Here is a 12,923-nt window from a genome sequence, read left to right as displayed (position 1 = left end):
ATATATTGGTGAAAGTATTTTCATGAGCATGCACTGCACTGCACAGCACAGCACAGCACACATTTTACTACCTCTGAGCAGAACATCATGTTGCTGTACAAATCTACAGTATCAAAATCTGTAGCAGAGTTACTGCTACAAGCTAGTGAAGATTGTTCTTGACGCATATTGGTAAAGTGAGGTTATGAGTTGCTCTAATTTGTACATCCAAGAAAGAGAAAATACAATGCAAATGAATTGGCAACTTGAGAAAACAAAATTTTGATACTTTTAGTAAATGCAATTTGGGTAGCCACTACTATACCTTCTCAAATAACAGTACTAAAAAAATATCGCGACTGATCTTATCAATTTCTTGTTTCCTCTTTTCACCTACAAACTAAAATGAATTTGATCCCACATTTTCTTGTCACACAACTGATAGCTTATACAAGCTGACAACTTGATGATATTACAACCCTTTCAACAGCTGAGAAAACGATATTTGACCCCTCTCTGGAAGTGTATAAAGGGAGAAGAAGATATAGTAAGACCCTTTGCACAAGAATAACGACGTAGGAACTTCATCTTATCTCCAACATTCTCTGCTGTTGCAACAATTAACCACGCCACGAAAAAGAAGTTTCTTCTGTATCTAATTTACAGTGACAACCTTCAATAGGCAGGTGCCAGAAAAAGTCCTAAAAGATATATTTGTCTGGGGGTGCTTCTTCTGGAATCTGAAAAAACAACAAGAATTAAAAAACATGAACGATGGAATTCTTTAATATGTTATAAATATTGTTGTTTTACGCTAACATTAAATCAAATACATAGGTAGACATGCTTGCAGATGCACCATCTTCTCCATCTTCAAGGAAAGTAATTTTTACTTTTATATTTAGTGTTTTCTATAAACTCTCTTGATTCAAAATTGCCCAAATCAAGGAAAATATGTTACGAGCTTACCTCCCCAATTTTCCATTCCTTCTTTGCCCAAATGCTGTTATCCCCACTGAATTCCTCGGTCGATGCAGCATTCCTGCAAAACAAGAACTCCCCAAAGGACCTCATCAGTAAGTTACCATTTCAACAGAAAATGAAAAAACCGAAATATTTGATGATTTAATTCTCAAGAGTCTAAATATAATAATTATGGTAAGTTAAGTAACTACTGGAAATTACGTCAAGTTGATGTTGACAGGGGACACCGCAACTGAAGCAGAAAAATTCCCCTGAGGAGTAGTAGGTAGTTGGCCGCCAGAGGGATTAGGAAAATGTTGCGAGGTAATTGAGGTAGAAAATGGATTCCTCTCGGAACTTGCTGAAATATTGCTGGGAGTGAAAGGGTTTTGATGTGACTGGGAAGTAACTTGGCTTCCGAAGCCAAAGGAACCTGATCCTGCAAACAAAGTCGAGCTAAATAAAATGCATAATCAAGAATTGATAACACTTGAAAACCGCGTTAAATCACCTGCATTCCCAAATGAAAAAGCATTCGCCCCAGAAGAACTTGATGATGTCTTAACAGAGTTCCCAAGGGGACTGGGTTGCCCAAATGTATTAGTTGGTGCAGCAGATGCCCTGTTAAATAAAAAAAATTACTAAGAAGCCAAAAGCTCTAGTGCAAATGCACTAATGTAGGTAATACCCTGCATCAGTTCTAACCCTGTATTCAGTAAAGCTCCCAACTGACTAAAACTTGAGGCTGAAGGAGGAAAACTGCTTTGAGCACTCAATGATGCATTTGGTGCGGCACCCGGAAAAGGACTTTGAGCACTCAATGAGGCATTCGGCGTTGTAACGGGAAAAGGACTTTGAGCACTCAACGAGGCATTTGGCGCGGCACCAGGAAAAGGACTTTGAGCATTAGGAACAGAAGTTGATGGAGCTACATAGTTCCGTAATAGATTTTCAAATTCAGCTGCTTTAGAATTAAGCATGTTCCTCTCTCTCTCAACCTACATTAACACGATGACAGAAAACAGTTTGTTAAAAACTTAGAAGCAAGACCATAAGATGCTTTTAGACGAAGACTATGATAGAGTTTACTGATAAGTAATGAGATAGTCAAAGATTGGCACCAAGCCAGTTCCAGCCCTAGCAAAAGGTCTACTGAGAATCGGTGCAAAGTAACCTATACAAATCTGAAACAGCAATTATTATCTTTCCCTGGATAGTAAAAGAAGTGAGCCAAGATAAGGTGAGAATTTCATATGGAAGCAGCAATGGAACTGTAGTCTGTTCTAACTCGGAAAATCCACTTGGGAAATTAAGGCAGATACATCTAGCTCAAGTGGGAAGGTTCAAGTATGACCTAGCAAAATGAGAAAAGGTGATGAAGCCAGTAGAAAGGGAGGCTTGGGGTTGAGAAACTTGAGACTACAAATAACAGTCTAAAGAGGAGGCTTTGGAGGTTTAGCTTCTGCTGACAAGTTTTCTAAGGCCTTACGTGTCAGCATACATGTCATCCACGCGTCAGCTTATGTGTCGATGATAAATAATGATAAATGTCAACAAGGATTCCGTTTGCTAAGTTGGAGGCAAAGGGCAGAAATGGTCTACTCTTTAAATGGAAAGTGTCTTTTTGTTTGTAAAATATAACAGAGCGTGGGTGAAAGTCTGAGATAGTCCTTATCAAAAAAGCACTACGAAAATCTATCATTTGCACTAAGCATATCAAAGTATCATCATTATCCTTCCCAAAAAACAAACTGCAAAATTTTTAGAAATCATTACTCAAAGTGAACTCGCTCCTCTCTCAACATATTTTCAGGGGAGGAAGGAAGAAAAGAAAACTCAACCAGGTCATGGAAGAGGAAAAACGTGATCATGTTAATGTATCCCTCTTTCTAACTAATCTAAAGCACTCTGCTTCACTTAGAAGTCTTCCTTCCCGATAAGATAAAATTCTTTGCTTGAATTTTGAGAACAAGTTCCATTTAAGGCATATATACAGATATGAAACCAACAATTTTCAATTGCATCGAACATTATCAGCCAAGAATACAGAGCAAAAGAAGGCAGCAAAGGTGGTGTCTTACAATAGACATCAAGCTCTGTCCACGTTTTGCATCATCATATGCTGCTGCTCGTAGCTCATCATAGCTAACATCACCGATAACATCACATGGACCGCTGCATACAAAAGAAGTTGCAGTTCTTGATCAATCTGTATGATCTACTAGTTCATGAAACAGGCAATGCAGATAGAACTTGAACCTAAGCCCACCAGATATATGCAGGGGTCCATAAAATAAAATTTTGCTTCTTTTTGTTTTCCTTTTAGTTTCAGAATAGAGAAAGAGTAGAAACTAAGAGTACACTCTCTCTAGAAGAGTTGCAACAAGGGAACTTCGTACAATAGTTTAGTTTGAAAAACATGGATAGCAAGAGGGGAAGATGGAATCAGTTCTCCAACCAAAGTTCCTCCGACTAGGAGTCTAAGGTTTGAAAAATTGTCATCTCCAAAAGACTGTCAGTTACCAGGTCGTCAATTACAAGTTAGAAGAACAAATATGGGTATAATAGTTGATGAAAAACACAAATAACAAATTAAACTAGTATTTGTATTAATGCACGATTCGTTGTTTGAGTAGTAAAAGAGATCTAAGTAAATAAATTGGCAAACGAAAGTGAAGGGTTAGAGATCTTCATTTTTCCATTTCGTTAACTTCCAATAATAATTTAAGAAGCTGGATGAGTATTTAAATTGGAAAATAAATGAGAGGGTTGGGGATCTTAATACTAATTAAAGAAGCTGGATGACTCGCCAAACAAAAATGGCATAATCTTCACTAGATCTTATTCATGAGAGAAACTCAAAGTATGAGGCAAGATAATTTAGCAAAGTGCGTCAAGTGAAGATAAGATCTAGAACATACTTTTTTCGATGACCATAGCATGTAAGCAACCACATTGGCTTCTCATTATTAAAATCTTCCATAATCTGGCGTCTGCATGAGTCAGAATCTGTGCAGCTACACATGTAGAAGAATCAAACCATTAGTTCCATTCAAACCATAAAGCTTAATGCAGAACAGAAAGGGTTGTGCCACAAAGAACTCACGTGTGATTAGGTGCTACAGGCTGATTGTCAGATTGCCGCGATGAAGAACTATTGGTACTCGTAGAACGAGTCCACTTATTTTCGAAAGGCTAAAAACAAAAGAGAAGATAAACAAAGTTAATATGCATCATTTTCGACAAAAGATAGTTAATATGCAACATCTATTTAAGGCTGTATTGTGGTCCGGGCACGGCCCAGGACCGCGGGCCAAACGGGCCGGTTCAAGCGGGTCCGGTCTCTATTGGTGCATAAGCCCATAGCGACCGGTCCAACCCAAATAGCCCGTGAGCCCGGGACCGGCAGGCGGGCATGGGCCGGTTCAACTGGGCCCAACGGGCCAAACAGGCCCCAACAGCTATTTAAAAAAAAAAAAAAAACGGTCAGATTTTTAAAATCTAGTCATTGGCCATCAAAATTCAACTGTTTGGCACTTCAAAAAATAGCCATTTGGCCCCCAAACTTTGTTTTAACCCCAAATTTTTTATAATTACACTTTTTCCCAATTCTCAACTATAAATACCCCCTGTAAGCACGTGATTTTTGCCCAATATGATAATTACTCCCAAAAATTCAAAAATAAAATAATTTTCTTTGGTGTGCAATTTTGTGATATTTTGAATAATTATTTGTATTTGTCTGTGCATGTTTATTTGCTAAATTAATAAAAAAATACAAAAATATGTCGCATTTTGCATGTAGGATTTAATTCTACAATTGTTAGTAATTAAATTTGTTTTACAAAAATTAAAAATTACAAAAATAGGCATCGTTTGCATTTTTAGCATTTAATATCCAAATATACAATTTTATGCTTAATTATTACTTAATTGTGCGTTAATTGTTATTGGGAGTTAATTTGCGCTTTTATAACTTAATTTAATTCTTAGCCCGGAACGAAAAAAGCCCGTTAGGCCCGCAGGCCCGGCCCATTTAGCCCGGGACCATGTGGGCTTAGGACCACCGTGGGCCGGTTCCACACATTGGGATCGTGAATCCCGGGACCATTTGGCCAGGGACCGCCTCAGCCCGGCCCGCCTAAAGCCCAGGCCCGTTTGGCCCGGGCCCGGACCACAATACAGCCTTAATCTATCTTCAATTTAATTCTTCATAGAACCTAGAAAACTGGATAGAATTGAACCTACACATACTCATGCACAAGTCAATACCTAGTATTACATAAATATGTCATGTAATCAGATAAAGGTATGATACAGAAGTTCCAGCAAAACCATACACAGATATTGATTGGCCAGTATGTAACTATTAGGAGTAGAAAACTGTAGTTACCACAAAAACAAAACAATAAGTATTAAGCTACACAAACTTATATTAAAGAAAAAATAGTTAACTCCATAAGTTCCAATTGACCAACCTTTTACTTTAGATTCATGTGATTTTTTCGTTTGAAGATAGCATCAGTGACATTCTTCCTTTTGCTGAAATCAAAAGGTAGCCTTTTAAAGAAAAGCTTCAAACAGCATATGAAATTACCTAGCACGTCTTGCTAATGATTGTTCTTTTTCAATAAATGAAAAGGGCTGTTACATCATTCAGCCAAAATCGGCGTTCCTTTTTTTATATGGTATACCCCAAAATATTACATTCTTATTAATACATATTTAAGAAAATACAAGGCCTGTCCTTAAAACTAATAAAATGAATTTCTTCATACTTCTAATTCTTCCAATTCTTTATCTTTATGGCTCGCCATCATTTCTTCAACTTCTAAAAGTACTACCATCTAACACTAGCAACACGTGAACACTTGCGCTGAGACATAAAGATAAAGAATGATATGAGTTCTAGCGTCCAGGACTAAAGGTTCTTGAGAAACATTATCCTTTATCATGTATTAGCAGGTAAATTGAGTATAAGGTGTGAAGTCTCCTCAAAATGGTACTGGGAAAGCATAGTATTTAAATTAAATAAATACTACCTCCATCCCAAAAAGGATGATACTTTTCGGATTTCGAGAGTCAAAATTCTTAATTTTGACCTCAAATTCGGACATAAAATCTTGAATTTTTTGAAATAAGATTCACATATTTGAAAACTACATAAAAAGTACTATATATCACAATAATTAACAAGTCAAAATATTTAAAAAAACAAATGAAAAACCACGGTCAAAGAACAACTCGTCTGATTCTCGAAATTCAAAAAGTATCATCCTTTTTGGGCTGGAGGGAGTAAATAAATATTATATATCTGCAGCAACTAGCTATATAGAGAGAGTAACAGCTAAAGTACCTTATATTGACTCTGTTTGGGCCCCAGATCGTTGGACCCTCTAGGCTGGAAGTTGTTCTGAACACCGAAACCATAAGGGTTGGACTTTGTCTGCTGCAGATTCGTACTCTGAAAATTAGAGGGCTGGCTGCCAAACCCAAATGGATTTGGCTTCGGCTGTTGTTGCGCAACATGAAGAAATTTACAACGTTCCCCATATTGACAGCTGGATGAATAAGACAAAGATCAGATCCTGTTCTACATACTTTCACAAAGGAACCTAATCAAAACAAGGATGACTCAACTTCAATCGAAAACTACAACAACAACAACAAAAACTACTAATCTGAATAATACTTTCTATGTTTTATGCAGTGTTGTCAAAGGCGAAAAATTCTAAAAAGCGCTCTAGGTCTTTTGGGACTTTAAACGCAGAGCGCACTTAAAGTGTGGGCTTTAGTTAAAAAGAAAAGGCGCAATAAAGGAGAAATATATATACAGATGTGTAATTCAAGAACAAAATAACAAATTCATTCACAATGTTTTCCTTTGCGATTATGTTTGTTGTTTCATACCCGCTTGATTTACGACAAAAATCAAGGGCACTAAGGTGCATGTCGTAGTGCCTTGCCTTAGGATGAAGCACAACTTAAGCGACGTGAAGTGCCCTCCCTGAGATTTTTTGAGCTTCAGGGCTTAAGCGCCTTAAATGAGCCTTAACACTGGTTTTTAAGTTAAGCAGGTCATTTTTACTCTCGAAGACATCACAGATAGAACCCTTTCTCTAAGTTCTAAGATGGAATATCATACCAATCATTATTCATCTTTGGTCAATATTATGTAATAAGGAAAAGAAATGCAACACCCCCCCCCCCCCACCGGCCCCACAACCCACACACTCCCCAAGTAGTCCCACTGTAGACACCATAACACAATTCCAAATCCCTAAATTTACATTGGCAGCCAAATAAATACCATCAAAGCTAGGGTTTATTTTACATTCTTGAACTTCATGGTGAAGAAAGGAAAAGAGAATGAAAATAAGACACAATAGGAAATGAAAATAAGACAATATATAATAAACATCACGATATGAAATACATTGTCTTTTCTCAGTTTTCTTCTTTCCCTTCTATTTCACTGGAAACAGTATTAACAGTTTAACACTATAACAACTACGCCTCAATCTTAAACAAGTTGGGTTCGGCTATATGAATCCTCACTAACTACGTTACTCCATTTAAATCATCTCATGGGAAAACAATATTAACATTGTTCAGAAAAAATTTTGGTTCAGGAGAGAAGTAACAGACTTATTGAAGCCATATCAAACAAAACAAAAGCTAAACTTTTAGCCAATCCCATACATGAACTAATATAATTCTGTACCCCCAACATAAATTTCTTAATTGAAATTAAACAAATTGCCAATCCAAGAAGAACAAAGAGACGAGAAAAGCTTGAAGCTCAAGGCTCTACTCGGTGGTGGAACTAAGTAGGGTGAAGGGGCTTACACCTTTCATCGAAAAATTACACTATGCAAATAGGGTAAAAATGATATTTTTTTGCTTATATGTGAGCTATTGAATCCCCTTGACATGAAGAAAAATTCAAATATTATAGTGAATGGGGTTCAAAAGTTGCTTTAGGTCATGTGTTTAAATCCCAACTGTGACATCCTAATTTATATTTTTGAATCCCCTTGTATAAGTTTTTGGTTCCACCACAGGCTATACTACCTAATGATCATTCAGCCATTACGATAAAGAGGAGTACAACCATCAATCAACTACGCCTTAATCCTAAACAAGTCGGGGCCATCTAAATAAATTCTCTAATTACACTCCCCTCAATTCAAGCCCTCCAATACAAAATTCAAAAAATATAATTTTATGCTGACTTTACACCAACTCTACTTCTATATATAACATATATGGAAATCAAGAATTTTGAAATGCAGGTTGTAAAGGGGTTTATCAAGAACCCTAAAATACATGGACATAATAACAAATAAAGTATGTGAATGTAATTTGAAGCCAAAAAAATAAAAATTTATACCTGCCACGCAAGAAATTTCTGCAGGGTTCTTTCCTTGGGGGCATAGCGTAAATCCTTTTTTGCTTATAGCTTCCGCTATTCTCCTTTCTCACTTCTCAGCTTTAAACTTTCTTAGTTCGTAAGTTGTAAAGAACAGTGACAAATTATGGAATACTGACAAGTGAAATCGCCTGAAAGGTCAAAAGCCGTTTTGCTTTGACTATTTTTTTAATATTTTCTAAATTTTTAAAATTATTGATTATTATAATCTATATTTTCTGACTTTTCAGAATATATAAATTATAATTATAAGAAATTAAAGAATTTATGTTCAATTTTACCCACAAAAAAAAAAAAGTGTTTTTTTCCTTGTGCTACGAGATATCATTCTTTAGTTTCTCACTCAGAATTTGGTATGCATTCTAAGGGTAAAATAATTTAAATTCACACCAAAAAATTACAATTCACAATAAAACACTGTCTATCAAAGATGACTTAATTCCCAAAAGTCGAATGCTAACAAATGGCCTTAGTTCATCAATATGTCAGGCCAAGTGTGCCCACAAAAGAGGTAGAAAAATAGGAGAACGACACAAATAGAATTATTTGGTGGCACCATTTAAATTTGGACCCGATAAGTAAAGTCTTGGGAATATAGCCTCGAGACAGAATTTAATGAGAGTTGCCATAATTTTGCAAGTTATAGTGGTTGTCATAAAATTTTGACTGTTGCATAGCTTTGTACAGTTGACATAAAATTCAGATAGATCACTAGAATTGTTTATATTATGGCTTAAAACTCTAGCCTCTCTACCTTCCCAGGATACGGGTAAGATTTTGGTATACACTATCCTCCCGAGATCTCACTTGTAAAATTTTACCGAATTTGTTGTTGTTTGTTATTATGGCTGAAAAGTGAAAACTCTAGCGATTTATATTTTAAAAATCTAACCAATAAACTTTAAAATTTTGACCAGCAAACTTTAAAAACTTGAATTCTTGCTTGTTTGTTTTTCTATTACACATAATTAGTGGATAGAACTTAAGTCTTAGATCTGCCTCTTTTAGTTTAATAATTTTGCCTATTTAAAAGATAGGTTTAGCATAATTGTCCTCATATTGTAGTGGTTGGGATTAATGATGGTAGAATAAGGTCATGTCCTCGTGTGGGTTGGGGGAAGAGGGGGACGGGGGGCAAAGGTGGCAAGGGATATGTTAGACTAAGAATTGGGTCCTGGAATATAAGTACTTTGACGTGGAAGTCGATAAAGTTAGCAAAGATCTTCCAGAAGAGGAAGATCAATATAGTGTGTGTCCAGCAGACTAGATTGGTGGGTTCTAGGGCTCGAGATGAGGATGGGTTTCAATTGTGGTACTCAGGATACGAGAGGGGTAAGAACATGGTAGGTATCTTGATTATCAGGGATCTTAGGGTGCTAGTAGTAAAAGTTAGGAGGGTGAAGGACAAACTGATGGCTATTAAGCTAGTTGTGGGAGGGTATACTTTAAATGTGAGTAGTACTTACGTGGCTTAAGTGGGTTTGGACGAGGAGGTTAAAAGGCGTTTATGGGAAGACCTTGACGGGTTGGTCCGTGACATTCCGCACACCGAGAAGTTATTCATAAGAGGAGATTTCAATAGTCATATTGAGGTGACCTATGGGGTTATGATGGTGTGCATGTCAACTTTGGTTTTGGAGTTAGGAACGGAGGTGGTACTTCGATGTTGGACTGTGTTAAAACCTTTGATTTGGTGATTGCTATATCATGTTTTTCGAATAGGGAAGATCATTTGGTCACCTTCCAGAGTTCGTTGGCCAAGACTCAAATTGATTATCTACTCCTCCAGAAGTGTGATAGGAGTCTGTGCATGGATTGCAAGGTTATCCCAAGCGAGAATCTAACGACTCAGCATAGGTTATTGGTGATGGACTTAGAGATCGTGAGGAAGAGGAAGAAGTGGGATATGTATGGTCAACCTAGGATCAGGTGGTGTGCCTTGACTTATGACAAAGCACAAGAGTTGGGGCAGAAGGCGCTGGCTATGGGAGCCTGGAGGATCAGTGGGGATGCGAGCTGTATGTGGACCACGACAATTGAGTGTATTAGATTAGCTACGAGAGAGCTGTTAGGGGTCTCAAAGGGTTTCTCTGGCGGCCACAAAGGTGACTGGTGATAGAGTGAGGAGGTACAAGAGAAAGTGAAAGCTAAAAAAGTGGCATACTTGAAGCTTGTAGAGAGCATGGACGGGGAGGCAAAGAGGATGAACAGGGAGAGTTATAGGAGGGCTAAGAAAGAGGCGAAGTTAGCGGTTACGGTGGCTAAGACTGCGGCGTTTGGGCATCTACATGAAAAGCTTGGGGACAAAGGCAGAGACAGGAAGTTATACAGTCTAGCCAGGGTGAGAGAGAGGAAGGCCCGTGATCTGGATCAAGTTAAGTGCATCAAAGATGAGGAAGGTAGAGTTTTGATGGAAGAGGCTCAGATTAGACGAAGATGGCAGACATACTTCCATAAACTCCTAAATGAAGAGGGAGATAGGAATATTGTGCTGGGCGATTTGGAGCACTCCGAGGATCACCGAAATTTCAGGTATTGTAGGCGCATAAGAGTAGATGAGGTCGAGAGGGTTATGCACAAGATGCACATGGGTAGAGCAATCGGGCTAGACGAAATCCCTATTAGAATTTTGGAAGAATGCAGATATGGCTGGTTTAGAATGGCTCACTAGGCTGTTCAATATCATTTTTAGGACGAAGAAGATGCCTGAAGAATGGAGGTGGAGTACGATAATTTCGTCGTATAAGAACAAGGGCAATATCCAAAGTTGCAATAATTATAGGGGGGTTAAGCTGCTTAGCCATACGATGAAAGTTTGGGAGAGGGTGGTTGAAGTGAGGGTGAGGAGCAGTATGTCTATTTCTAAGAACCAGTTCGGTTTCATATCAGAGCGTTCGACTATGAAAGATATTCATCTGGTGAGGAGATTGGTGGAGCGATATAGGGAGATGAAGAAGGACTTGAATATGGTGTTCATTGACCTAGAAAAAGCTTATGACAAGGTCCCGAGAGAGGTGCTTTGGAGATGCTTGGAAGCTAAAGGGGTTCTAGTAGTCTATATTAGGGTGATTAAGGACATGTATGATAAGACTCGGGTTAGGACGGCAGGATAAAACTCAGAACACTTTCCGGTTGTGATGGGGTTGCATCGTGGATCAGCTTTTAGCCCATTTATATTTTCCTTAGCGATGGACGCATTAACGCGATACATTCAAGGAGAGGTGACATGGTGTCACGCCCCGAACCTGGGCCTGGACGTAACACGACACTCGATGCCTGACTACATGTGACCGAGCGAACCAACTGACTGGCTGAATCAACATGTGGTATCATAACATATTGAATGCAGAAGATAAACTAACACTTGCTGATATACTGAAAGTCTGGATGATATAAATCAAAGTGCGGAAATACTACTACAATTCTGAAACATATTTGTAGCCACCATAGCTTAATATGAAAAGTCTGAGATCTATGTAACTGTTACTCTAGTCTATGAAGCCTCTATTTGAGTACTGAAAACACTGAGTGTATGTGAATACTGAAGACTGTAGTAATGATAATGCCCCGGAAGAACTGGGATCACCAAATAGCTGGTACGAGAATACTAGCGCTCGGAATCATCAACCTGTAAATCATTACATGTATTGTGAGATGCAGGCCCCGGGCAAACGGGACGTTAGTATATTTTAAGTGTACTGGTATGTAAAGAAACTGAAAGAAAGAATTATAAATGTTGAAAATGAAACTAAGCTGATAATTGAGAATTTATAATTGATAACTGAAATGATAACTATTCAAACTGAAACTGAAATGATAACTGATAATTGATAACTAATAGCTGATAACTGAACTGATAACTGATAATTGAACTGATAACTGATAATTGAACTGATAATTGGTAATTGATATGATAGCTGATAACTGAACGGTAACTAATAATTGAACTGAAAGGAAGTAACGATATGAATACTCCCTCTTCTGAATGATGAACAACCTGTTTATCTCAATATTAAACTGCGGCCTCAGGCCTAATATATATGTGCACAAACTGCGACCTCAGGCCCAAGTATACGTATACATAACTGCAACCTCAGGTCCAAAATGCATAAAGCATAAACTGCAGCCTCAGGCCCAAAGATGCATAAAGCATAAACTACGGCCTTAGACCCAAAAATGCATAAAGTATTAACTGCGGCCTCAGGCCCAAAGATGCATAAAGCATTAACTGTGGCCTCAGGCCCAAATAAGGTGTTCGACATTCAGGGATTTAAAATTAGGAATTGAGAATCATACTACAATACATAATATTGAATTACTGAATTCCGTTGAGTTACATTATACTGGAATACTGGATCACACTGAGTTACATTATACTGGAATACCGAATCATACTGAGTTACATAATACTGGAATACTGAATAGGACTAGAATGAGACATGTATTGTTGAATTGGTTGTGAACACTGAAACTTCAATTGTTTATGACATGCTGAGTAAGCTATACTGAGACTTAGGGGCATCAAGCCCAAGTCTATATTGAATACGAA

At 37.7% G+C, this 12,923-nt stretch overlaps 3 protein-coding genes across 5 annotated transcripts; 2 read left to right on the top strand and 1 right to left on the bottom strand.

The window, feature by feature from the left end:
- Positions 1–237: 237 nt before the first annotated feature.
- LOC107816288 (zinc finger CCCH domain-containing protein 46) lies at positions 238–8,503 on the bottom strand. Of its 3 annotated transcripts, none has more exons than XR_001654908.2 (10): positions 8,336–8,502; positions 6,299–6,503; positions 4,049–4,137; positions 3,864–3,959; positions 3,024–3,117; positions 1,648–1,940; positions 1,454–1,563; positions 1,155–1,381; positions 949–1,021; positions 238–719 (listed from the first exon to the last, which is right to left on the bottom strand). XR_001654908.2 is itself a non-coding variant. In XM_016641991.2 (10 exons), exons 1-10 carry the CDS (start codon positions 8,377–8,379, stop codon positions 681–683), a joined length of 1,254 nt encoding a protein of 417 aa, XP_016497477.1. In that variant the 5' UTR covers positions 8,380–8,503; the 3' UTR covers positions 238–680. The 3 variants fall into 3 exon arrangements, 2 of the variants coding, with proteins under 2 accessions (XP_016497477.1, XP_016497476.1); XM_016641991.2 differs by having other exon boundaries at positions 1,165–1,375; positions 8,336–8,503; XM_016641990.2 differs by having other exon boundaries at positions 1,165–1,381; positions 8,336–8,497.
- Positions 8,504–9,714: 1,211 nt separating this feature from the next.
- On the top strand, positions 9,715–10,490 carry LOC142163483 (uncharacterized). Its single transcript, XM_075220773.1, has 2 exons — positions 9,715–9,812; positions 10,097–10,490. Exons 1-2 carry the CDS (start codon positions 9,715–9,717, stop codon positions 10,488–10,490), a joined length of 492 nt encoding a protein of 163 aa, XP_075076874.1.
- Positions 10,491–10,556: 66 nt separating this feature from the next.
- On the top strand, positions 10,557–11,045 carry LOC142163482 (uncharacterized). Its single transcript, XM_075220772.1, has one exon. It carries the CDS (start codon positions 10,557–10,559, stop codon positions 11,043–11,045), a length of 489 nt encoding a protein of 162 aa, XP_075076873.1.
- Positions 11,046–12,923: the final 1,878 nt, after the last annotated feature.

The sequence above is a fragment of the Nicotiana tabacum genome, chromosome 8 (genome assembly GCF_000715075.1).
Source record: "Nicotiana tabacum cultivar K326 chromosome 8, ASM71507v2, whole genome shotgun sequence".
NCBI classification, from domain to species: Eukaryota; Viridiplantae; Streptophyta; class Magnoliopsida; order Solanales; family Solanaceae; genus Nicotiana; species Nicotiana tabacum.
Note: the sequence above shows the minus strand (reverse complement) of the source record. Positions and strands in the feature narration are given on the sequence as shown.

Bases quoted from the DNA above. Each gene is read 5' to 3' on its own strand.
- LOC107816288 (XM_016641990.2), bottom strand. From the start codon at position 8,379: ATGCCCCCAAGGAAAGAACCCTGCAGAAATTTCTTGCGTGGCAG. The intron at 1,941-3,023 runs GTAAGACACCAC...GTGTTAATGTAG, and splicing joins GACAGAGCTTGATGTCTATT to GTTGAGAGAGAGAGGAACAT. The intron at 1,382-1,453 runs GTGATTTAACGC...CTTTGTTTGCAG, and splicing joins TTTTTCATTTGGGAATGCAG to GATCAGGTTCCTTTGGCTTC.
- LOC142163483 (XM_075220773.1), top strand. From the start codon at position 9,715: ATGGTAGGTATCTTGATTATCAGGGATCTTAGGGTGCTAGTAGTAAAA. The intron at 9,813-10,096 runs GTATACTTTAAA...TTTTTCGAATAG, and splicing joins ATTAAGCTAGTTGTGGGAGG to GGAAGATCATTTGGTCACCT.
- LOC142163482 (XM_075220772.1), top strand. From the start codon at position 10,557: ATGGACGGGGAGGCAAAGAGGATGAACAGGGAGAGTTATAGGAGGGCT.